The sequence below is a fragment of the Toxorhynchites rutilus genome, chromosome 3, assembly GCF_029784135.1.
Source record: "Toxorhynchites rutilus septentrionalis strain SRP chromosome 3, ASM2978413v1, whole genome shotgun sequence".
Classification (NCBI taxonomy): domain Eukaryota; kingdom Metazoa; phylum Arthropoda; class Insecta; order Diptera; family Culicidae; genus Toxorhynchites; species Toxorhynchites rutilus.
In genome coordinates, this window is record NC_073746.1 from 148,040,846 (window position 1) to 148,068,457 (window position 27,612).

The 27,612-nt window shown below is 36.5% G+C and overlaps 1 protein-coding gene across 1 annotated transcript; it reads left to right on the top strand.

Annotated features, from left to right (window-relative positions):
- The first annotated feature begins 717 nt into the window (after nucleotides 1-717).
- On the top strand, nucleotides 718-23,596 carry LOC129777951 (facilitated trehalose transporter Tret1-2 homolog). Its single transcript, XM_055784564.1, has 9 exons — nucleotides 718-860; nucleotides 916-1,148; nucleotides 1,211-1,341; nucleotides 1,403-1,595; nucleotides 1,652-1,805; nucleotides 1,864-2,078; nucleotides 22,428-22,628; nucleotides 22,784-22,849; nucleotides 23,366-23,596. Exons 1-9 carry the CDS (start codon nucleotides 809-811, stop codon nucleotides 23,513-23,515), a joined length of 1,395 nt encoding a protein of 464 aa, XP_055640539.1. The 5' UTR covers nucleotides 718-808; the 3' UTR covers nucleotides 23,516-23,596.
- Nucleotides 23,597-27,612: the final 4,016 nt, after the last annotated feature.

Below are 27,612 nucleotides of genomic sequence, written 5' to 3' on the forward strand. Positions count from 1 at the left end.
AAACGGCACACCCCGCCACATCGGACATGACGAAATGTTTTCCGGTGCGTACGAATCGGTTTGTGTAGCTCCGGTTTTTTCATTGTTAGCAGATTTGAAATCTCTCCCCTAACAATTCCCCCGAAAATGTGTCAATTGGAACGACCCAAAAACCAACAAAGCCCCGCTCGAGTTCGAGTTCAGCTTATTGGACCGGGTTCCGAAGTATGAATAGTAGACTGTTTGTCGATGGGTTAGTATCAAATCGTGCTTAACGGATATACAGGCGTGTCTAACCAGTTATGGGCCCTCATTAGGTTTTGGGAGAAATTTCAGACTAGTTTTATTGGATCAATTATAGTTGTCCATAACAGTTCCAAAATGTAATTTGCCTGTGAAATCTTTATTGTACGAGAGTACCAAATTTTAGAAATATGAAATTTTTCCTTGGTTTTAGATTTTAAAAATTAATGCTTGTATATTAAAAACAAGTATAGACCACGATTAATATCGCTAAATTTGTATGCTTTCGCTCCGAGCAGCGACGATGCCACACAAAAGTATCCTCTAGTGACGTTTGGTTGCACTTTTTCGATCGCACCACCAACTAGATAAGGTGATCCGATTCTCAACATACAGGAGCAATCTGTCTGTGCAAATCACCATAAATCACTGGAATCTGACCAATAAGCATCCGTCCACCGTTGCACCTGAAGCGTACAGATAAAATTAACTCAGATGTTAACAGATGACGACAGTACCTAGGTGCAAACGGCAATCAGCACGAGAACGTTTTATCCTCCACTGCGAAATTTGATACATTTGTACCATGAAGCAACTGTCGGGTAGTGCTCGGAACCAGTATTTGGCAACTTTTTGCGGTGAGTTAATTCGATATCGAACGCATATAGAGATTGATTCGAACTGAGTCCACAGTGAATCTGCTGTCCATAAGTTACGGATTTACGTGCGGATGGACATCGCCATCGTTTCCGATTCTGGAGTCGTGGGACACACCCCTGCTGAGTGGTCCCATCAGTTCGGAGGAGGGTTCATGGATTGGGGCATCCTTGTGCATCGGTGGATTCATTGGGAATCTCGTCTCGGGATGGATGGCGGACCGATACGGACGCAAACTAACTGCCTGTTTGGCTGCCATCCCACAGATTGTAATACACAACATTTCATTGTTATCAGTTTCAGTCAGGAGAAAGTTTTTTCATCACTCTAGATATGCTGGATAATGGTTATCATTGCTAAAAATGCATACTATCTCATGGCAATGCGCTTTTTGGGAGGCTTCTCCGGCGGTGTTTGTTTCATGGTAATTCCGATGTTTATAGCTGAAATATCCGAAGACAGGTATTGAATGTTTAAATTTTAATTCTAAACATTTTTCTTCAAACGAAATTCATATTTCCAGAATTCGAGGACTGCTAGCTTCGACACTGGTACTGACTTGTAACTTGGGAATTCTTATTATGTACATTTTGGGTAACTATGTGCCGTACGCGATAATTCCTTGGATTCTGCTGTTATTTCCAGTTTTGTTTCTGACCAGCTTCTCGTTCATGCCAGATACACCTTTTTATCTCATGAGAAAAAATGACTATATAGTAAGTCGTGACCGTAAATGTTTTCTATTGCTTTTACCAACAGGATTTCTTTCCAGAAATCCGAACAATCATTGCGGTTCTTCCGTGGATTCCGCAGCGGAACGCAACACGTTTCCAACGAATTCAAACTGGAGCTAGTGAAGTTGAAGGATGCGTTCAGCGATGAGAAGCAAACCATCCAGGACGACCAACTCACCTGCAAGGATTTCGGTACGTTGTGAGCAAATCATGTGTGTTCTAATAACAAATGTCAATTTGGCCTCCACAGTGACTCCCCACGCGCGGAAAGCATTCCTAATTGGAATTTCTCTCATGGCATTCAACCAATTTTGCGGTTGTTTTGCTATGTTGAACTACACGGCCACCGTGTTCGCCGAATCTGGATCGTCTCTATCGGCCAACATGTCGGCAATCGTGATTGGAACTATACAAATGTTTGGCTCGTATTTGTCAACGGTTTTAGTGGAACGCGCCGGGCGGAAGGTGAGTCGGCAAGGGTTTGATAATAATAATAGAATCAATCAGTGCATACAATTTCCGCGTTTGTCGCATTCACATCTCATCAATATTATATGCTTCACGTTGTTTACCGCGCGTGGATGGAATGTTGGGTCCCGCTGATGCAAATAATTTCTATTTATGGTACATGAACAAATAATAACGTCTTAATTACTATCATATCAAATAAAATCCAAACATGGGAAAGTCCTTGAAAATGTTGCTCGTCATCATCCAAAACCGCGTTTTGTTGATAAACGTTGAACAAGAATCATTTTGTCAAGCTGTACTGCCGTTCTACGCATAGTTGTCCCATGTTCCAAAATCAGCAACTGAGAACAACGCATTCAAAGTTTTCAAGCATATTTATCTACCAGAAGCTTCAAGCATTTCGATTTATCCATACACTGGGTTTTTTATAAGCAGAAAACTAATGTTTAAGGGAGTATTCTAGTCTAGATATTTGAAAAAATTCAAAAAAAAATTTTCTTCATATTTCTGTAGTTCAGGTATTCAAGAATATACCCTAGACAGAACTTATCGATAATTTTATTATTTACCGAGTTAGAGCCATTTTGGTGATGCGATATCTAACCTGGTACGACCATAACAATGAACTTCAAACGCGTTTTTCTCGAAACTAGTTTTCCAAACTAGCGTACACGATATCTCAAGTTCTACTGAACCGATTCATGTCATATTTATATGGATAAAATCTCTCTATCGCATGAACCTTTAAAAAATATATTTTTTGAATTTTACTATTTTTTTTAAATCGGGAAACGTAAGAAAAAACGTTTTAACAAAATGCGGTTGTTTTTCAAACGTCCGCCATTTTGTCAAAAAAGATGTTTCTGACTTGTCCGAGGTTCATGCGATAGCGGCATCTTTACTGATTCAGAATCAGCTCGATTTTTTTGTTTCAGATATTTTTTCTCCGTACAATTTTGGATTTTTTGATAAAAGATAGATGAACAAACAATTATATAACGGATAGTAAAAATATTCTTTCTTTTATTTTTACGGAGCTCGGAGAAACGTCTGAAATTCGTTTCTCTACACTAGAATACCCCCTTAATGGAATGTAAAAAGATCCCCATATATTTCAATCAATCACTCTTGGTTACGGGCCTAAAAATTCATGGTTCAGTTAAGCCTAGAATATCAACATGGGACAATTTTGTTTTTTATACCCTCCACTCTCCCCCACACCAAAAGGCTCTACAGTGAGCCCCCTGGTAGTGGACACACTGAACTCAACCAATAAAATAACGCAATAACAAACAAAAATAGAAACTAAATGGTTGAGCTAAACTAAATTAATTTAAAGCAATAAAGGGAGAAAACAACAGTACATGTGCTTCTAGTGGATCAAGACCCTTTGAAAGAAGCACAGTAAAATATATATAAAAAAAAATATTTAAATGTTTAATGACGGTTTACACTTAACAATATAGACAAACACAACATCAAATTTAATGACAATAATAGTAATGATAAAACATAATTATATATTAAATTAATAATTGCGCTATTTGTTCTTTCAAAAATTTTTAATTGAACTTAATGTAGTTTTTGGAAATACTAGGAACATACAATAAGTTTTTTGTGTTTTTCCGAAAGATTATGCATAAAACATCGTTTTACGAAGAATAGAGTGATCTGCAATACATTGCAGAATATGAATCTCATTGTTATTAGGCATTCGCTAACAAGGTGTACACGTGTTCAGTTAAACTTTTTTGACGTAGAACTACGTCTTTCATTAAGGGTGCCAATTCAGAAAACAGGTCACGTTTTAATGAAATAAATTTCACGCTAATAACTATTTTTGACGCGAACGGATTTAGGCGATTTACATACCAAACGAATCGAAAATTCCCTAAGATTTGTTTGATATGCTATACATTACAACCGCCTGGTGAGTGAGTGGTTAAAATTCATGAAAACTATAAGCGTTCCCATTTTCCCATACATGACGAATTTCATGCCAACGCGAATGGCCGTTGGCAGCACCATCTCAGATAGTAGTGAAACGTTGTGGGTGTAAAGACGTGGGTCATTTAAGCAACTTTGCATACTTGAAATATTCGAAAAATAATTAGATAACTTTTTGGAAAAAGCCAAAAAATTTTTCTTAGTATTTTACAAAAACTTATAACTCTGAAACCATTATACCTACAAAACTCTTGTCGAAGGATGAAATGTAGGAAAATTTTTTTAAATTTTCACAAAAAATACCAAAAAATTGTTGAAAAAAAATTTGCTGAGGAAAAAGTTATTTAAAAATTTAAATTGATTTTCCTCAAAAACGTATTTTTTAAAAATTCCCAAAAATATATATATATGAATAGCCCTTACAATTTCCAACGACAAAGTTTTAGATCTTGTTGAAATATAAACTTTTGTCGAAGACATCTACTTTCTATCTTCTATAGTTTTTGGAATATAAGCCATTTTTGTATGAATACTCCTGAAAAAAAAAATGTTTTGCTCGTAACATTTTTGTGTGTTGATGTCTTCGACAAAAGTTTTTTAACATTTTTAACAAGATCAAAAACTTTGTCGAATACACTATATCGCTATTTGACTTGAAACAAAATTAGGGTTAGTTGTATTTTTTTCAAAGAAAAAGTTATTGTTCGAAAAACTATTTCCCTGTAAAAGTGCCCATCTTCCGATGTATGAACGAATTGTTGGAAATTGTAAGGGCTATTCACATATATATTTTTGGGAATTTAAAAAAATACGTTTTTGAGAAAAAAATTAATTTTAAAATAACTTTATTGTCAGTGAAACTTTTTGCCAAAAAATTTTTGGCCTTTTTAAAATTAAATCAATTTCCTACATTTCATCCTTTAACAAGAATTTTGTAGGTATCATAGTTTTTAAATTATAAATTTTTGTAAAAAATTAAGAAAAAAATTGTCTTTTTCCAAAGTAGTCTAATTCTTTTTTTTAATATTTCAAGTATGCAAAGTTGCTTAAATGACCCATGTCTTCACACCCACAACGTTTCACTACTATCTGAGATGGTGCTGCCAACTCCTAAGACGAGTTGGCATGAAATTCGTCACATTTCTTCTGTCCATTTGTGGGCTTTCCCGAACAGAGCTGTCAATAACGAGCAACTGACGAGTAACAAAGGGGAAATCATAAGATTAAAAGTCTCCGTGATCAAAGGAAAAAAAGAAGAACGAAGGGGAATATTTGCCTAGAATATAAACAGTGGTTCTCGCTGAGGCAAACTTTCAGTCTCATTCTGTTTTCAAAGCAACGAACATCGCTTGTTTTTCCTTGTTTTGCGTCATCCAATGTCTTCGTTTCGGATTGAGCTGTGGACGCGACCAAATTACTTACTCGCTGATGTATCAGGCATTGCAATCATTGCATCATACTGACGCCATTGCATTAAGGTTTTCAGCTGCGCAATTGTGTCGGGAATCATCAAACTAGGCTATCGTCGTTTAAACCCTCTTCAAGCCAAAACAGAAGAAGAAGAAGGCTATCGTCGGCTTACCAAGAAAATAAATGTTCTGGAATTTTTTCGGTGATTTATGTTCGCATGACAGTAGCAAAACTCTCTCCACGAAGGATGAGAGGTACGCTAATCTAGACCGGCAATATTAACTGGAAGGGGCTTCTGTTGAAAAGAGCGCAAAATTGTTTGGTGGTGCAAATGATGCAGCCGTGATGATGAATATAAACGAAGAGGGGAGATAGGGGAGATTGCATTTGCGCTAATCTTGATCATAATGAAGCAATGCTACTCTTTTCGAGGTTGTTGAGATTAACAGAAAGAGTTTATTTCGTTTATTCAGTTACCAAGAAAGTAAATGTCATCTTGGAATTTTGTATGTGATTTGGTTTCGCTTGCTAGTAGCAAAATTTTCCCTACTAAAGATGACAGCTGCGCTTATTTCGAGCATAAGAAAGTAATGCAACTTTTTTCGAGGCCAGTAACATTAACAGAAGCGTTTCTTTTGAGAATAGTGCTAAATGATTAGAAGTGTTTATTCTGATAGTTTTAAGCCACCAATGCATGTTTTGTATGCATGCTATGGCGAACGCTTGTTTGGCACTTGGTTTACATTGTACGAACGATGTCTACACTGCCGTAATCTCGCAAAGTGACGCAAGCGCCAAAATTGACATTTTACTTTTTATGTTATAAATTGATAAAGAATATCAAATCCTTTCAAATGACTGCGAAATTTTACAGAAATCTGAAAAAATGACCCCGCACAAGCTTGAAAACGGAGTGGCGTAAGCGCCATTTCCACTGTGATCTGGCGCAAGCGCCGTCTCCCTTATGATGTGATGTATTTTGATTGTGATGCGATGTGATTTTTCATCTGTTCTGATGGTTTTGATAGAATAAACGAGCAGGGAGAGTAAATTTCACATAACAACATCTTCCGTAATGAACGTTTAGCATAATGAGAGTCACATACCTTCTTTCTTAAAAAAAACACTTTTCCGAAAAGCTCGTTATGTCAAACATTATAATTGAAAACAGTCGATCCCCATGCGGTGCTACATTTAGCATAACAATATTGTTTTGTTGTAGGTCCAAATCATGTACTTAGATGCACTATTTAAATGTCTCGTCAAATATTTGAATTCATAAAATCAAACTCAGCTTAAAAAAAAATATCCTAGATTGAAGTGTATTGCTGTTCTCACATATTAGACATAACGATTGCGACTGAATATTTCATTAATTTAATTGTTGACTACAAGGATTTCCCAATAGTGTCTTTTATCTTCAGAAATCAAGGGTCAAAGCTTTTTGATGTTTACTTACCTCATGAGCTCAATTTATCTTTCGGATGAATTGAAGCTAAGTGTTGATAGAAGGGTTTATGTTGGATTTGGTGAATAGCTACACTCTTCTAAATTCTCCATCGAAACGCATCTTATAACAAAAATCAAAACATCCTCGCGTAATCTGAATTTTCTTTACATCGGATAATTTCAGACAGCATTATCTTATTTAACATGAATGTTTTCTATTGCATTTTGGATTGGAAAAAATCGGTGCTGTATATAATTGTTATAGTCGGGTTCTCAACTACATTAGCTTGCTCAACGCATGCTACAATGTCGGAAAATGTGTAGAACTCTTCTCCCTGATGCTTCCTCATACTCCGCTCAACGGCGGCATTTTGGAGAAAATAATTGGAAACAGATTTTCGCATACTCTGATGGATGGACGCCAATCGGGTGTGGAAACAGCGATTTTGAATTGCTGTTTCCACAACAAACTGGCGTTGGTAACATAGCTTAAATAAAACTGCATTGTTTTGAGATTCAAGCCGATGGCAATGAATTTCCATCTAGTGTACACATTTTGTACAGATCAGATTTTCGTAATGCACGCGTATGCTTATTATACATGCATTTTTAAGAAAAGTCTCGTACTGAAAATTTTCCCCTCTGGCGCTTGCGTCACTTTGCAAGATTACGGCAGTACAGGTGCGATTCAACTGAGACAATACTAAATAACATGTAGCATGATATTTGATACATGCAAGTATGATCATTGTTGTTGTTTCCATGCGGTATCAAACATATATTGATGTAGTTATGAAATGTAGAATAATGGTGCTGTTGCAACAAGTATATAATCAACTGTAGCCGAGTCTATGTTAATTGTGAAAAAGGTCACCGGAATAGCGTCTGAGCTAAAATTTGAATGCATTGACATTGATTGCGATCAGCTAGTGTACTGTTCTGCGGGGGCAAGAATGAATCAACAATCAATTATTGTCAACTGATTCTACGATAAAAAACGATAAAAAAATAAACATTTCAGGGCGATAATACCATTCTACTAAACAGTTTTTTTCTAAAATTTCACAGTGTTATAATAATAGCTGAAGTTTTAAATATGCGACTTATATAAAATAACACCGTAGTTCTACGTCAACAATGCGGTCGTATCTTGAACACAACCTCCTATTTTTTTTTTATTTGTTTGAGAATGATTTCGTTCTTCCAAACCAGAAATGAGTACATTAGCCCTGCTGAAAGCGTGACATAAAAGTCTTTTACTTGTGAACCGATTTATTTGATATAGGTCTACAAAAAATACATGGTGGGCCAGTTATGAATATCAACATGGGACAATTGAGCTTCATGTTGTTTTTTTTAAAGGTGGGAACAAACGATAACTTTTGTGTTGTTTCGAAAGATTAGGCATACAAACATCGTTTTATGAAGAAAAGTGAAGATTGTCAAAGAGTAACATGGGACAACTATGCGTAGAACGGCAGTGTAGCTCTTTCTTGATTCAGCCAGCAAATTCGCATACATGCGTGAAACATGGGATTAACTTCCACATTAATTTTTGGGCCCGCAGCTTTAGAGATCGGATTTTTATGGTTTGGGAAGGATTTTCTCAAAAAAGCCTGTTTCATCAACTCGAATGCACAGTCAGAAGTAATTGAGTGAAAATTTGATAATTTGGCATCAATTAATAAAATCCGGGAAGTTATGGCATGGTTTGATGAACAGGAGCTTCAGATTCTCGACTGGTCAGCTTGTTTACCAAACCAAACCCCCATCAAGAGCTTGTGAGGAGTGATCGTACGAATAGTAGATGCAGCTTAAAAGCAGTATGAGTGATTTGAAGAGCTTAAGCGAACAGTATCCTCTGCGTAGGACGAGATACACACTACAACATGGCGCAGCTTGGTGGAAACCACTCCGAATGATTGTTTTTTTTAACTGATTAAGAACTAAAGATGACCTACGAATTAAAAAAACTTATTGTAATTCATATGAAGTTGACGTTAATTTTGTGACGGAGGGAGAGTTTTTCCATCTGGTTCTATAGTTATTAAACACTGGAATTTTAGGTTTTTTATGTTTCGCGCCTGAACACGACAATACAGTTCAAATGGCCAGTCGTATAAATGAAGATAGTTATTATATTCTACACTATATACTTCAATTCAACCGACTTCATACATTTCTCTGGAAACTCTAAAAAATGGAGTGGTTTTTTAGTTATGAAACGCATTGTATGACATGAAATAATATGTTGACACTCATGAAACTTTCAGGCTGTATATTTCATAAAAATGAAGTAGAATTGTTTATCCATTCTGCTTCGTCAATTAACTCGCAATAGTCAATGATCAAAATTAACAATGAACCTTTTGATTTCCATTGTCAATAGTCACTGCCCACACCATCGTGCCACCATGAAATCATATTCCAGACCAGCCAAATATTCTATAAGAATTCTTAAATATTCTAGCAGCGGGAAGAGACGTATGTTTGTCAATTCAGGCTTGATCTCAGAAATATTTTCGACTCTTCATAACATGTGTTGGTTATTTTATTTTCATAAACAAAAAGGTGGAATGCAATCTCCCAATTGTGGGTCATTTACGGATGTTTTTTCACCTAAAGCACTCTTTGTAATTTCTGGCATGCAATTATCAAGTCTAAACATTTTTCTTTCGTAAGTTGCAAAAGGTTATTAGGGGTATAATTTCTAAACCATTCTAACTCATAATAGTTAATTTTTTTTTATTCCAACACAATTTCTTCTTCTCACTTCCTTTTGTTTATTATTTTTGACATTTTGAGGCATTGTATTGAACCGTGTATTCGTCGACAATGTTTTGGTGATTATGATGATGATAATGTCTTGAATCATAGAGGCTTCAAATTCTTTCAGTTATTCGCGTGTAGCTCTGAAAAAAGACAATTTAGAGAACTTATTCCGAATTCACGGATCCGAAAAAACTCTTTTGAACGGCTTTTCGATTCGGTGGTCCGTGTTGGGGAAACACATTCTGCACAAAATGTATACCAATACAAAAGTATTCGCAGCTTACATTTGATGATATTTTGCAAATAATGCATAGTTTGATCATTAGCTCATTCCCTATCACAGAATTTTTCATCAAGTACACTACAGTACCTTAGAATGAGACTTATCCAACAAGATAAATAAAAGGCGCGGAAAATGTGGAAATCTTAAAAACCAGCTTTTTTATTTCACAATTATTTTATAGTTGAGCTTGAGCTTGAGCTTGGGTAGACTGTACACTTTGTAATTATTCTCTGTGATTGACCTGAGCCAGCGAAATTGCACAAAGAACACAAGTTTCGGTGAATCGAGCGTTAAATAGTCATTAACGATGCCGGCCACGTCGTTATAGTCACCATGGGAAGAGAAGGAATGTTAGTATGATATTCGTCGTCCGCAGGCCAGAGGAGTCGCCTCTAAAACGTGGTTCCCTAGCGATTATCAAGTAAGGAATAGTTGTTAGTTGGGAGATAAGAATCGGAATTCACTGTGGTGAGTGATGGGATTAGGATAGTTCTCATTTGTTTCAGGTTCTTTTGCGGACATGCTACTATGCTGCGGAAATCTCTCAAACTGACACAAGCGCCAAAATTGACATTTTACTTTATAGATCGATGAAGAATACCAAAACCTGCCAAACAGCTGCGAAGTTTTACAGAAATGTGAAAAAATTACCCCACAAATGCTTGAAAACGGATTTCTTTATTGCATAGAAATATTTTCTATCGATTGATGCAAACATCTTTGCGAACTGTCAAGAAATGAACGGGTCTTTGACATTTCGCAAACCAAGCAATAAATACATAGTTCAGTGCAGATATAATGTAAGCAGACTAAAACGATAGCACGAGAACGATTCTCAGCGGAACAGCGGAAACCCTTTTGGAAAATTATTTCTGAACAGAACTCATAAATAAATTTCTCCTGGAGTAGAACACGTTGCGAATGGAGCAAAGTATGAGCACGGAAAAACGACAGGAAATTAGAAATTCGTTTGCTGCTACTAAGGTTGTTTCTCCTTTTGCTGGTGTTGGAATTGATTACTCTGCTTCTTTTCCTGTTTCTCTGTTTGGTTAATCGCTTACCAAATACGAATGAGCTAAAATTCAAGCAAGTATTCAAGAGGTGATGGTTATACTACTTCGTTCAGCCGACAAAGATGTATTAACAATTAGAACTTTGAACTTACATCCCAGTACAAAATTGGAAGACGCAATTCTGCGTCTAAATTTCGTTTTTTTGTTAACCCTCCTGTACTCGCGTGCAAAATCATAACACGTATACTCGCGCACGGTGTCACAGACCGAAAATTGAACTTCTCTGTAATGTTGCCATTGTGTATTTTTCAGGCTTTATTGGCATTTATTTGAAAAAGAGGGTATGATTGAATGAAAAAACTCAAAAAAATATGTTTTCTTCGTCTTAATTATATTTTAATAGTCATCTAATTCAGCCTCCTCAAAACAGAGTAATTTTTGATACTCCAACACAAATAACAGAATTCTAATTTTTCACTGTTATTAATCAAAAGTGAGCAACTGAATATAATTCATGGAAGTATAAAGAGCTATAAAATAACATAAAACGTATTAATCGATTGTGGTTTCATTGGAGTAAGAATCAGAACATAGCATAACTACATGCTTGAAACAAACATATTTTTTACATTTCATGCAGTTGTTGCGTGTTTTTCGGGTTGTTTTTATCGAAGAGAAGAATGTATAACGACCTTCTAGATAATTACCATATGATAAAGTTTCTGGAATATAAAGTTTGCATATTTCTAATATTCTTTGTCTCTATATCCTTGGGAAACTAAGATATAATGCCTTTTTTAGATGGGGCATAAAAAGATGATATAAAAGGATTTCTAGGAACTTTTCTTTTTCTTGTTTTCTTGTCGATATTCTCCATTATAAAAAAAATATCGCCGGAACTGTAACTGTTAAAAATTACCATAAGCCACCGATTAGTTTATAGTTTACTGTTTACAATTCTTCCACAAGTGAAATTCTTTCACAAGTGTGTTTATGTATGACCATTATATTTATCGAATAACCATACGAAAGTCAAACATTTATATTTTGCTTTTGAACGTATAAGTCTAATGACGAATATATCGACGAATAGTTAATATATGGATCCGTTCAATCCAGTTACAAAAGAAGTGAAATTAAATAAGAATAGTCTGGTAATGATCTTATGCATTATATTTAATAAATATTCCACGCCACTAACATTAATTTATACATTTCATTCAACAATATTCTAGATTATGAAAAAGGCACTTGTCCAAAAAAGTTACTCCTATACTCGCGTCGGTGTGTCAGACCGAAAGTGTTAAAAAAGTGGCACACGTCTCCTACTTACCAACACATACGATACGCTAAACGATGACGAACGACGAATAACGAAGCTAGAGTGAATCGCAAAGTCGTAGTGTTGATATATTCTGAGAAATGAACGAATTATTGATTTCTCGGTCTGACAGACCAATGCGCGAGTATAGGAGTGTTAAACTGGTCTCAATGCTGAGGAAAACTAATTATCATTATCATATAAATAAAATAATTATAAATTATCATATTTTTATCACATATGAAATCTGATCAATGATCTAGACCTAGATCTAGATCTGTTTGGAAATCTACACAATTTTCGACGAAGATTTTTAAGGTATAAATTCAAGACCATAAATCTGGAGCCAAAGATGGATAAAAGAAGGGGGTCCAAAAAATGGAATCATAATTCGATATTTGAATCTGGGAAATTGAATCATAATTCTATAATTTCAAATATTAAATTGAAGCTTGGGTTATGAGACCAAAGATTCCTCAGTTAGGTATATTAAATCTATAATTTGCAATGTGGAATTTGGATCCGTAATTTGGATCCAGCATTTATATCTGAAATATGTATGTGTAATTTAAATGTAGAATCAATAGGAATATGTATTCCAAAATTTAGTTTTTCTCTTTCTCTTTTCTCTTTTTTATTTTATTTATTTTTAAATTTAATTTTTTTTTCTCTATAATCTATAATCAGAAATGTGATGCTGAACACAAAATAGAGAACCTAAGGGCTGAAAATTGTCTCTGGAATTTAAGTTTGGATTTGGAAAATTTTAGTCTTAAATATGGAATCTCAATTTGATATTTTAATCTGGAATTTCAAAACTGGTATGATAGTCGGATTTATATTCAAAATTATGAATCTGTAACTTAAACATGGATCTGGATCACTAACCTGTGATCAGGGATCAGAAATCGAAAATCAACAAAAATATCCACGTTTGACCACGGTGGAAGGAGAGGTTGTTTAGATAATGTCCACGTGAATACGTTAATTTTTTTCAATAAAACATACTCTAGACGAGTTTTTTTTTTTTCATACATACATTTATTGAATCTTCCATAATGTGGAAATAACAATAATTGGTTATATATTTAGTTCTAACATAATAAAGTATTACGTTTGTTGTCAATTCTTACAGTTAAAATTTCACATGTGTGCTGGAGCACAACACTAATGTTTGACCACGTTCAAATAATTAAGGTTTTTTTCTTCAGACGTGTTACCATAGGTTGACCGAGTCGCCTTGCTAGTGGATTTGGATGATTCTTCACCTTTTCCGCATATTTCCTCCTCGTTTTATGAAGTTCTTCTTAAACCGTCGCCATCCCTTAGTCTCGATGTATGACACTATTGCGGATATACCAAGGGGCGCCAGTAATTTGTCTTAGCAGTTTATTTTGTACTCGTTCGATGATTTCGATATTACTTGCTGAAGCTGTTTGCCATAGTTGACAGCCGTAATGCCAAATAGGTTTCAGCATGGATTTATATAGAAGTAGTTTGAACTCTAGCTTTAATTTCGACTTCCTCCCGATTAGCCAATGTATTAGTTTTGCTCGCATCTTCAATTGCGTTTTCTTCGCATCTATGTGTTTCTTCCAGGTTAGACAACGATCTAGATGTACACACACATATTTAATTTCATTCGATTGGGGTACTGCAGATCTATTGAACTTGATTTGTGGGCATGTGTTCTTATTAAGCGTGAACGTAACGTGGACACATTTTGTTTCATTTACTTTAATTCTCCATTTTTGAAGCCACTTTTCCACGACCGTTATGTGTTTCTGGAGATCCCGTGAAGCAATCGTTCTGTTTTTGTGACTGCTGAGAATAGCTGTGTCATTTGCGAATGTTGTAGTCATTAAGTTACGCGCGGTCGGGAGATCAGCTGTGTAGATGAGATAGAGAACTGGTCCAAGAACACTGCCCTGAGGAACGCCAGAATAAATTTCTTGCTCTGGTGATAGAGTTTGGTTATACCGAACATGAAACTTTCTTCCCAGTAGATAAGAACGGATAATTTTATATACTTGTGGTAGCATAATTTTAATTTTATAGAGCAGTCCTTCGTGCCAGACTTTATCGAAAGCTTGAGCTACATCAAGAAAAAGCGCTGAGCAGTATCCGCGGCCTTCATATACTTTACGAATTTATTCTATCAATCGGTGCACTTGTTCAATAGTGTCATGTTTTGCTCGGAATCCGAATTGATGATTCGGGATTAATCTTTCAATCTCGGGCGCTGATTTTATCAGGATAATTTTTTCGAACACTTTTGAGAAGATTGGAAGGATGCTGATAGGTCTATAAGATTCCACTTTCTGTGCGTCTTTCCCTGGCTTAGGAATCATAATGATGGTTGAAATTTTCCAGGCTTGTGGGAAATATCCTTTGTGGGTCATTGCGTTGACAATTCTTGTGAGATGTTTAATTGCTAGGTCAGGTAGTTCCTTGATCATATATCCGTTGATGTTGATGTTGATGTCGAAACCGGGTGACTTTTTCACATTGATATGATTATTGATAACATGTCTCACCAGCCGATGTTTGATTTTCATTTTGTTTTGGTTTATAGCACCAGCAAATTCGAGCGTTTCTTAATTAGGTCCGGATTGATTCGGAGTGAAAACTTTTTGAAGATGGTTTGCAAAAGTTGCTGCTTTTTCATCGTCACTTCTGGCCCAATTACCAGAGGGCATTCTAAACGGCGGGACCTGTAACTGAGGTCGTTTTAGATTCTTAGTTGCCTTCCATAGTGAGTAATTATTATTTTGATTTGGCGATAATTCAGTTAAGTAATTATGGAATTTTTCATCTTTCTCGTCTTGTAATAGCTTTCTTAATTTACGTTGTGCCACATTGAATTGGTTTTTAGATTCTGGCGATCGTTTGTTTTGCAAGATACGTCTTAGTCGTCGCTTTTCTGCAACTGCTGCTTTTATGTGGGAGGCAGTAATAATTTTTTTGTGTTTCTGAGGCTTCATAGGTGGGGTAGCTATCTTCGCAGCGTTCTTCATGAGTACACTGAGCTGGTTAACTGCTTCATCGATATGATGTTCGTTATCCAGAGGTAGATCGAGAATGTTAGAGGAGATATATGTCTTATATTTTGTCCAATTCGTTGAAAAGTTAGTGAGATTAGATGACGTCTGCTTCACTTCCTTTTCTATGAAGTATTCCAGGAGTATTGGTGAGTGATCAGATGATAAATCCAGAAGAAGCTCCGGTCGAATTCGTTTACTATTAATATTTTTTGTGACAGCGAAATCTAGCAGGTCCGGAAGTCGTGCGAGGTCCTCTGGCCAGTGTGTCGGTTCACCGCATGATGCAATGTCATAGCCAGAGTCAGTGATAACGTTGTATAATACGCGACCACGAGTGGTAATCAGCCTTGATCCCCAAAAGGTGTGTTTTGCGTTAAAGTCACCAGCGACGATAAATCGGTGCCCTTGGAGTGAGAAGAAGTCTTTCAGTTCCTCTTCCGAAGGGTGGTGGTTCGGTGAAGAGTAGATTGCTGTTAGTACTATTTTCTCAGATTTATTCTCGATGCACACAGCCGCTGCTTGGATATTTAGAGTACTGTGACGGTGCCATAAATAGTGTGGAATATCTCGTTTGATGAGGACTGCAGCCCCACCTCTTGCTGACCCGTGCGGGTGATTTGTACCATAGAAATCATATCCCGTAACTCTGATGTTGTAGTAATCCGTCAGATGAGTTTCATTGAAAAAAAAAAAAACGTCAATGTCGTGTTGGTTCAAGAATAGTTTAATTTCATTCAAATGTTTATGTATCCCGTTTGCATTCCAATAGCAGATTTAAAAAAAAATTATTTCGAACATTGCAATTTTTGGATGAGAAGTTGCTGGCTGCGCAACATTTCTTGCATCATTGTTTGTATTGATGTCATGAGTTGCATAATTGAACCCATAAATACTTGTAATTGGTCCGTGGGAGGAATTATTGGTGTTGGAGGTTGGGAGAGTAGAGCACGATGTGCTAGGTGTAGGCGTGAAACCAAGAGGTTGGGGTTTCGGGTGTGTGGCTGAATTTACCGTTGGTTGCAGGGTTGGTTGATAGTTTTCAGGCCTGCTAGTTGCAGCTTTTTGTCGAGATTCTTGCGGTTTTTTCTTTAATGTTGTATATACAGGGCACCCCCTGTAGTTTGCAGTGTGGTTGCCACCGCAGTTGCTGCATTTTTTTGTTTCTGTTGCTGTTCTTGAGACTGGGCATTATTTTGTCTCATGAATGCCACTGTAGACTACACAGACTGCTGGAAGGTTGCAATAACCTTTGGTATGCCCGTATTCTTGGCAGTTGTGACACTGCACAGGGCCAGTCCGTTTGTGCGGCTCTTCGAACGTCACTACACGATTTAAAAGTCGGGTGACTTTATAAATTGGATGCACTTCACCCTTCACTTTCAGTTTCCTCGTTGATGGCTCTAGTTCTACTCTATAGAGCGGCTGTGGTTTTTTAAGTCGGTTCAACATATTAGTAACCGAAGCCACTTCAAAACCTTTATCGGTTAGAACGTCTTTTATATCATCGGGTGAAACACCCTGTTCTATGCCTTTCAGCACCACAGTTAGACCTTTCCAAGCTCTTAAGCGGTAGGTGTAATAGAGAGTTTTTTCCTTCTCTAACGCGTTCACAATTTTGCGATAATCGTCAATCGTATTGCACTGCACTTTTAGTTCACTAATGTTTCCGCGTTGCACATTGCGGCACAGAAAATTGTTGCTACCGATAGCTTTTTTAACTAGGTCAATCGCATTTCTAGTTACCACCTGACGCAGGTAAATCGGTGCGGGTTTTTTGCTGTGCACTTTCATCGTTCACCGGAGCAAGGGCATCGAACCTATTGCTCAGAGGGATAACTGTGTTGGCTGTAGTGTTTGTTTTTTTTGGCTGCGTTGCCAGTGTTTGCACTATTGGGACTAATTTTTCTTTTAAAATAGCGATCTATCCCTGTTTGCACTTTTTTATCGTCTGTTGGTTTCTTCACATTTAAGATGAAATTACTATTTTCCGGCGATTTGTTCAAAGCGGGCTCACTTTCAGCGCGGGTTAACGAGTTCTCTACCGCATCACTTTTTTTCGTCGGCGTTCTGGAAAGGCCAGATTTTACAAACGGATTGACTTGTTCTCCGTTCATTTCACTACGAGGATACTTCGTCCTTCTCACTCTCTACTAACACTCTTGAAGGAGCGCCAGAAGCAAGTGCAAAATAAAGTGCGAACGCGTACACTATCGCAACGAACGAACTTGTCATGGGCTTGAGGGGTGAAAGAAAGACTGGACTGCTCAGCTCAATAGCCAAGCAGCGAATGACGAGTATGAATGAAATCTGACCTGTATTTACAAGAATTTTTCAACCCGCCCTTAAAACTCTGTATTAACCAATAAAAGGGTTGAATTGCATGATAGTGCTACCCAGAGATGCCAACCTTCCTGATTTTTCAGGATATCCCAGACTTTTTAGCACGCTCCCTGACATCCTGAAGAACACTCAACTTGTCCTGATTTTTCTGAAATGATCCTGATTTTCCCTGATTTTTGTACTCTTTACATTATTCGTAATAAATATAGTGGTTTCCATGCCAACGTTTTCTTTCATGATAGTTATCCGATTCGCACTTGTATATATCTCACATTATGTTAAACTTTGTACTTAACTTTTTTTTATCTCTACCCTCAATTGCTTCGTGGTTTCCAAAAACAGTGATAGAAAATATCATGAAACTAGATTGTCTGACGAATTTATGAAATTACAACGAGATTATGTTTGAGGAACAACATTGCTTTATTGAGGATAATGTGTATGTAGATGTATCCCCAGAGTTATTAATGTAGGAATACGTTTCAGAGTGTATTACTCAAGAGAAAATTTTTGAATCCACAGTCAATATAAAAAGATTTTATATGTAATTTGTTTGTCTGATTCAAAGTAGAACAAACTTTAATGATGGGACTATGGTAAGTATATCTATAACCGTACTAAATATTATAAAAATCAGGAAAAATTGAACAAGTCTTTCACTGCTGATATGCTTTCCTCATTTGTTAAGTGAAGATTTATTCCAAACCCTGGATGATGAATACAGTGAAAATTTGAGTATTGATTTCTATGCAATTGATTGTAGTGATGCTGTAGGCTTTCGGAAAAAATATAAAACAAGAAGTGGGTTATATCTGTGATATAACCGCAAGGTAAACGTAGGACTACCGTTGGCTCGGTAATCATTTATTTGAAATTGCATCAGAATCAATTCTAAATGAATGAATGAATTAATTAATATTTTGAAAGATAATGATGATGATTTATGAGTAAAAGTATGGAATAGTTATTAACATAAAAGTCAACTCTTTCGAACTTTTTTTTTTTCGTGAGAATAATACATAATCAATGATATAATCCAACTTAATGTGATATCGATTTCATCACCATTATCCACAGTATTTATAACCTGTATGCATTATCAAACTCAAAATTTTCGAAGATTATCAACGATTTTGGTCCAATCGCGTGTTGAAAACATCGTAAATATACAAAGCCCTAACTTTCTTACCATATAATGAAGACATTTAATGGTTGAAATGAATCTAAATAGTAATAAAATGAATAATCACGACCGAATCTTGCTTTTCAGTGCGTAGAATAAACAAACATCATCACTTTTGTGGTTCTGAACTCTAATGTAGGTGTCGCATGAGCTGATTCAGCTTTGCGTAAATTCGTCAATTGGATTGCATCACAGGAACACCAAGTCGAATGCATAAATGCAAATATTCCTTCGCTTGGACGCATTCACATGCAAGCAATTTTTCATGACTGTTCCATGCGAAAGCAGAACAGAAACTGATGCGAGTAAAAGTACTCACGCCTTGCATGTGTCCGCTATGGTTTCCCAAACACTAATGCAATCGAGCAAAAGAAGTCGCAGCGTGCATGTATTCGCTATGACGGTTTCTCCAGGTGCCTAGATTTTGCGTCCGTGTTCGGGAACACATTGCGATCACCAATCATCATCAATGAGCAATGATGATTTCAATACCTTGCTTTGAAAGCAATTTTTAAACTATTGAAACGATTTTTTGGACCAATAAGTGACACTCATATAACTCGTTGACATTTTATCTTTCGGATGAAGTGATTATTATACCGCTCCATTCAACCGGTAAAGAGGTTTTAACGTGAAAAACCTCTCGTTTTCGAAACTTCGAACTTACACCCCGGTACAGAAATGAAAGACGTAGTCCTACGTCAAAAAGTCAGGCGAAACACTAGCATTTCCGCCTATGCGAGGATTTATATCATGCTTAATAATTCTTTTATATATTCGGCCTTCGCCCGAAGGAAGATATACTCTGTTTCTGGTGGGATTTGGAAAGGATTCTGTATTATGAGCTACTACCATGCAACCTGTTTCTCACATGTATGGCTCGCAGCAGTTTTTGACGAGGAAGCAAACATATTCTGGGAGAATAGAATATTTAAGCTGTGTGAAAGATGGCGAAAGATTGTGAAACAGAACCATTGATATAAAATTAAATTTTAGTGCTTTGATTGAAAATGCTGTTTTTGTTTTCCCAAAAATCGACAACTATCCTGATTTGTCCTGATTTTTATTTTCATTCTTCCTGATTTTTTCAAATTATATTTGGCAACCCTGGTGCTACCCGTTCAAACATCCATATTTTTAATCCCCCGGTCAAAAATACGCATTTGAAGTAAATCGTAACGGATGATGAAAAATCAAATAATTAATAACAATGTCGAGTTAAAAAAATGAAAGCGAAAAGAACTCCAAGATCGGTTATACGTTCGAAACGCATGCCTTCTGGTTGGATTGGAAATAAACTCTATATTATGTGCTTCCATCAATAAACCAGTCGATAAATTCCAACAAGTACTGCTCGCAACAGAACAAATTCAAATCACCTATCCAGAATGCTTCTAAGGCAAGTTAAATATTACTAAGTATGAAGTATTGTGAAATGAAGCGGTGCATACAAGTGCAAATAAGAAGAAATTCAACCCCTTCAGGTATAACGTCGAACCACACTCGTGGCTATTAAACTGTACCAGAACAACATCGTCGAATGTCGAATGGTTTAATCGAATTCTGGTCCTTTTCATCGTGTATTACTATCTATTTCCCGGCCGCAAATGTTAAATGATAATGTAAAGAGTTCTAATAGTAATTACTGACGCACCTGGTCTTGTTTCGCAGTTCTGATACTTCTCGATATCATTCAATCTACATACACAATCAATTGTGTAAATGGAATATAGAACACAAAAAATAATTGAATAAAGGGTGTGTCACATCAAATTGCATCACGAAAAAAACGCTGTAGAAATTTAATTTTTAGGAATTATATCTTCAGCTTTCGCTTATAATCAAATAAGAGTGTATAGATCACGTTGGCCATGCTTCACTGTCAATTTTTCGTAAATTTGAAAAAATGTCGTGGAACGAAAAAGAGCGTCGTGAATTAATCCTGTACACTCATTTCGAGAATCCGGAGTTGTCACATCGGGACATCGGTAAGATGCTGGGAATCGTCCAATCCACGATCAGCAGAGTACTAAAACGATACTTCGAGAACCTAACCATCGACCGGAAGGTGAAGAACGGCAAAAATGGATGCTCCGTCAGTGAAAATGATCACAAGCGCGTAGTTAAGCAGTTTAGACGTGATCTGAGAAGTTCGGTCCGGGATGTCGCCAATAAGCTGAATTTGTCGAGTTCATTCGTCCAGCGGACCAAGCAGCGGGAGGGCCTGCGTACATACAAGGTTCAGAAGGCTCCTAACCGCGACGAAAGGCAAAATATGGTGGGGAAGACGCGAGCCCGGAAGCTGTACACCGAAATGCTGACGAAGCCGCATTGCCTGGTAATGGACGACGAAACCTACGTCAAAGCGGACTTTCGTCAGCTGCCGGGCCTGTTGTACTTCTCCGCAGAGGACAAATTCAGCGTTCCGGAGGAGATTCGCAAGCAGAAACTATCCAAGTTTGCCAAAAAGTACATGGTGTGGCAAGCGATCTGCTCTTGCGGAAAGCGGAGCGCTCCCTTCGTGATGACCGGCACGGTAAACGGGCAGGTTTACCTTAAGGAGTGCCTACAGAAGCGCTTACTACCACTATTGAAGCAGCACGAGGGCCCGACCATCTTCTGGCCGGATCTCGCTTCGTGCCACTATTCAAAGGACGTGTTGGAGTGGTACGAAGCCAATGGGGTCACCTTCGTGCCAAAGGAAATGAACCCGCCCAACGTGCCGGAGCTTCGCCCAATAGAGAAATATTGGGCGATTATGAAGCAGGCCCTCCGGAAGAACCCAAAAGTTGTCAAATCGGAGGCGGACTTCAAGAGAAAATGGATTTCTGTTCAAAAAAAACTACAACCTGACGTTGTACAGAACCTTATGGACGGGGTAAAGAGGAAGGTGCGAGCATACGGGCTTGGGCTCGAAGTATGAATAAAAAGAAAATGCCAAAAGTTGTTTAATAGTTTTTATTTTGCTGTCTAAAATTTTCAAAAGAATCGGTCTACTGGGCGAATTTCTACAGCGTTTTTTCCGTGATGCAATTTGATGTGACACACCCTTTACATACATTTCACTCAAGAAGTTTGCAGGTGATGGCACCGATGACGAATTAATTTTTTTTTTCAAACAGAAGTATCCACTAAATCATTCATGTCGAAATTCTTACGTTTAGTTTCGTAGGATGACGAACAATATTGATATATTATATTTTACTTTATTCATTAGCAGGTACTTGTGTAGGATTCATTAATCATTCATCAACATACGAATTTAAATTTTCACTAATTTTTTATGTTACTGCAACAAGTTAACTAAACATCACTGTAATGATTTTGATACGTATTTTTTGTAGTATTTCAGATGGATTATTCATGAAAAAAATCAACATTTTAGCAAAGTCACACGACTATTCCAAAAAAAAATCCTTCACCCTTTATATTTACTAGAAATTCCTCATTCGATCTCCAATATATTGATTTGATGATCTGGTAAATTTAAGAGTTGAACAGTTCAAATTAAACTGCAAAAAATTTGGTAACACCATGGAAGCATCATTTTCAGTGCAGGTATCATTTTCTTCTCTCTGCAGCTCCTGCTTGTGGTCTCCGGCGGTGGCATAGCGTTTGGATTGGGCATTTTCTCCGGTTTCACATACGCCAAGAGTCTCGGATATGACGTGGCTTCGTTCAGCTGGCTGCCTCTCGTTTGCTTCTCGTTTGCTATCTTCATCGCATCAATGGGTGTCCTGACACTGCCCTTTGTCGTGTTGGCCGAGATCATGCCCCAAAAGGTACAGCACGGGCTGTTTATTCACCCCCGCTCGATGCGAGTAGCGAAGTGCAGCAGAAAGTTGTCCGTTTTCATGAAAGTAATATCAATTTGATTTTTTTCTGTTTCTTTTGTTTTCGTCTCCGGTACGGCTGCTGCTCTGGGAGGGTTCCGTAGATCAAAGGATTCGCATCTACGTTTTGCATGGCCCTGCTGTGGATCTTCGCTTTCATAGCTATAAAGGTAAGTTTTGTGTTGTCATAATTATCGTTGAATACTAGTATGGGTTGTTTCAATTCAGCGAGAAATAAGAGTCACTTGTATGTTGCTATAAATATCATAGTTGGTGAGAATATTAGAATTGAGTTTTTTCGCCAGGTATATTAGTTGCATTCTTCATCTTTTCGAAATCTCAACTAGAACTGTAAAAATAATGTAAAAAGATAAGTTTCATTCAATTAAGTGTTAACCACAAAATTACAACTTAAAAACTACTTGTCAATTTGAAAAAAATGTGTGGCTCGTGGTGTAAAAATATTCCTCGATTAAAAGACTAATGAATTTATAAAAATGCTACACAATATTTTATAGAAAGCCCGAGAGCACAAACAAAACTATTCTAATTCCTGATTTATGTGTTCATAGTTTAACAGTACACATTGCACACATTGCAAAACAATAGCGTGTTTATACATCCATACGAAATAAATAGCATTTAAAGTATTAATCGCTTCCGTTAACGAGTCGTTATTTTTTTAGTATTTTTCAGCACTTTTCTACGCATTTGGGATGCACGGTGCACTGCTGCTGTTCTCACTATGCTCCCTCGGCGGAACATTATTTGTTGCATTTATGGTTCCGGAAACGAAGGGAAAAAGTTTCGAAACGATTGCCGAGCTAATGAGCTGAAGAAAAAACAAATAGTCTAGAAAATTTTAATAAAATTTTCAAAAATGTGTTCTAAAATAGAGTTAGTATTAAACTGTGCAGTAATCAACATATTTCCTTACGATGTACGATGTACATATGTCCTTATGTAATCCTACCGGCTTACCGGCTGCTATGCAATTTCCGTCATGGTGCTGGTGCAAACGTAGGCTTACACTCGTGCATCAGTTGTCGAAATAAGCCCCTCGTTCAAAACCTATGGCTGTGCAAATATCCTGAATTGCAACGTTTGGTTATGCAAATGCAAATGACTTGGATTAATACCGATGTTGACATACGAAAGACCGACGGCTTTCTCGAATTTGCATTGGTTGCATCGAATTCCAATTCGGCCTATTTCGCGGTTATGGCTCAATCAGCTAGAGCCTGCAAATATTTGAAGGGATGAGTGTACGAGAGCGAGCCCTCGAATTATTAACACCGATAGCAATTAATGATTGGCTTGGGTTAAAAATTACTTTGATAATTGAGAAGTGCATACCTTCTGCAAACTTGAATGAATTACAAAGGAGATAAAGCCCGAAGACATGGTGATGTTATATTGCAGCATGACCGGAGCACCCACCTGAGAGATGGGCAAAATGTGTAGAATCAAGCGAGGATAACTAAGAATAAAAATATGTTTAGGTTTTCCTATGGATAGTAAATTTCAACCAGATCGGTTCACTAGATTATTAGAAGACGTTCGACTATTTTCAGAGTGAGCATCCACGTGTTCAGTTGCCAACAGCATAATATACACTATATTGGCATCTAAAAAAAAATAAAAACAAAACATATTCAAATATACCGTAACCAATCGCCAAAATGTCCTAATATCCAATATTAATTCTAACAATCGAAAAAAAACAGTAAAATTTGTTATTTTACGACCTTCTACGACGAATAAGTTTTTCGAAACGAAATTAAATAGTTGAAGTCAGGGTTGTGAGCTGACCCTGTTGAAACGAAACGAATCGACAGTCGTTGGTCGTATGACTGATTGAGTCAACCGAATAGAAGACTGAAAGAAATTTTAACACTTTGCATGTGCTTGAGTAACAAACTGATGATGACTCAATTCAATTGGAATTCCTTTTTGCTGCGAAATTGCGAAATGATGCTACTCTGCTCAGTTCAACCCACTAAAATGTAACAACAGGTTATGGGAAGAACGCAAATAACGATCATAAAAAATAATGATTTCGACCACGTTAAGCGGGAATTCCTTGCAACAAGTTCAATTGCAGAGTGCAACAGTCACATTAAAAATATAACTGCGTCACTTGTGCATCTCACCGAACGGTACATCCTTCTCATTTTTTTTTTTTTTTTTTGCTTTGAGAATACAAAAAAGTGCTAATTGAACGTCTCGTCTGGATGAATATGTATAGCGTGATTGTTCACAATGTAAAGATTAGTCATTGCGGTCAAGAGAATTTGTCGAAAGCAGCGGATGGAAGAACGTTCCTGTACACTTACTGAAACAAAATCATTCTCATTTTCTACAGGTGGCGAAAAAACACTCAGCGAATGAAATACGAAAGAAGCGAATGAAGGCGTCGTAATTTTGACAATGTAATTTTTTATCCATTTCTTGCTTGCCGTGTAAACAACAATATAAAAAAAGAAACTAGCATCACGCTTAGTTTCGAAGAATATCAAAGTATTTTGGTGTCAACTATGAAAATTCGCCAGTATAAACATGAAAGGGAGCTCCAAATCATGACAGTTGTATTGTAAAAAATCATTAGAATCAAACCAACTAACGGCACCCAAGCAACCCAATTTTCACTATATTGTGACCAATTCTCATTAGAAAGGATCTTGTTTTTGAGTCTTATCCGCAATCATTGATCTTTCTTTGAACCTCCCTGTACTCGCGCATCGGTCTGACAGACCGAGAATGAATGAATGAATGCTGAATTAAATGGATAATAAAATTGAATTAAGTTAAAGAAAAAATATTCTCTGGAGTGTTTTATATCACGTATCACGAGATACGAATATTCGCGCGAGTATAGGAGTGTTAAAGTAATTTAAAACTCAGCTGTCTGTCGATGATGAAAGATCAGCAAAACAAAGTTATTAAAATGCCCTTCGATATTTTTATTTTTTGGTTGTATATCATTTCATGCCAAATCGATATAGTGGTTCTCAGATTTTCGTCAAAAGTGGTAGTTTTGTTCTTTATCGCAAATTATTTGACCAGTATTTTTTTTTTTGTTAGGTTGACCATTATCATTCTAGGGTGGTCCGAAAAACCTTTTTTTTTTGCAAATGACTTTTTTCAAAAATTCATAACTTTCGAACCACTGGACCATTTCAGATGTTCGACATATTAAAAAGGCAATTAGCTGGTCTTTTTTTGGAAAAATACTACAGTTGCAGAATATTTTAATTATGTTTCGTTATTATTGATTGTATTTGTTTTTTATAGTTTTCATGGACTCGGGATACATTTTCTTATATTTTTCTAGAAAGCAGGGAGGTGTTTTTCCATCCATTCTAGTCGCATAGAAATATTGAACGAAAACTGAAAACATGTTGACTTTGAAAAATCATATCTTTAAGACGAAAAATAACACATCTATGGTATTCTGGTATATTATGTGAAAAAACATCAGCTTTCAGGAAAAAAATATAAAAAAATATGGCGCCCTCGGTCCCGAAAGAATGTGAGCTATAAAAAACAAATATAATCAAATGTTTTCGTAACAAAATCAATTTATATTCAGTGTATAATATTTTTTTTTAAACAAAACTAGCTCATTGGCTTTAATTTGATATGTCAATCATCTGAATCGGTTCAGTAGATTGAAAGTTATGATTTTTTGTAGTGGATAAAATGGGAAAAATGATTTTACGGACCATCGGTTCACTTTGAAAAATTATAACTCCAAAACGAAAAAAAACGCCTCCCTGGTTTCGAGATATGTTATGTGAAAAATCCTCAGCTTTTCAAAAAAAATATAAAAAAATATAGCGCCTTTGATCCCGAAACCATGGAAACTATTTTAAAAAAAACAAATACAATCAATAATAACGGAAACATAATTCAAATTTTCTGCAACTGTAGTATTTTGGGTTTAATTCAATATGTCAAACATCTGAATTGGTCCAGTGGTTCGAAAGTTATGATATTTTGAAAAAAGTAATTTTTGACAAAAATGCGAAAAAATTGATTTTTCGGACAACCCTAAAATGAAAATGGTCACCCTAACAAAAAAAATAAAATGTACGGATCTAATAATTTGCGATAAAGAACAAAACTACCTCTTTTGACGTAAATCTAAGAACCACTATATCGGTTTGGCATGGAATGGATGTATAGATATATAGATTGAATATAATGAAAAGTGTCCGGATCCCTAAACATTAGGGTATTCAACAAAAATTACTTTCATGCCAGATATATCGTCAGAAACCATGTATGGCAAAAAAATCGCAATGTCGTGGAAATATTTCTCGTATGATTATGTGACATTGCCTTTATTTTCTACGATTATTTCCGTTGCGGTTATTTCACTACCGATTTTTATTTGGGATCGTCATGTATGAATATGGAAACTTGATTCAATCCAGACAAATCCATCCAATAAACTGACAAATGATCCAATACGCAGACAAATTCGTAAAATTTTCTTATCATATCATCGAATAACTAACCTGAGGATAATTGAAACTACGAAGGGTGCAACGATCAAAATTTGGTTAACTTTAATTGGACATAAGACAATCTTTTGGGTATGCGTTCGAAAATCCTGAAAACCTCTCATTTTGTAGTTGTGTCGAGATTTCTTTGTTTTGAGTTTAATATTTGCTTCGTTAGTTCTCGAAATGTCGTTCATTTTAGACATTTTTGCTCGCGCAACGCGAGTATATTGTTAATCCTCCTATACTCGCGTACTGGTCTCACAGACCGAGAAATCAATAATTTGTCCATTTTTTCAGAAAACATCAACACTCCGACTTTGTGATTCTCTCTAGCTCGCTCATTCGTCGTTCGTCATCGTTTAGCGTATCGCATGTGTTGGTACGAAGCGTACGTATGTAAATTTTCTACCATTTTCTGTCTG

What these genes read in the sequence shown, in the direction of transcription:
- LOC129777951 (XM_055784564.1), top strand. Translation starts at nt 809, where the DNA reads ATGAAGCAACTGTCGGGTAGTGCTCGGAACCAGTATTTGGCAACTTTT. An exon ending in CCGAGATCATGCCCCAAAAG is followed by an intron (nt 22,629 to 22,783) that starts GTACAGCACGGG and finishes AGGGTTCCGTAG; the next exon opens with ATCAAAGGATTCGCATCTAC. An exon ending in TCGCTTTCATAGCTATAAAG is followed by an intron (nt 22,850 to 23,365) that starts GTAAGTTTTGTG and finishes TTATTTTTTTAG; the next exon opens with TATTTTTCAGCACTTTTCTA.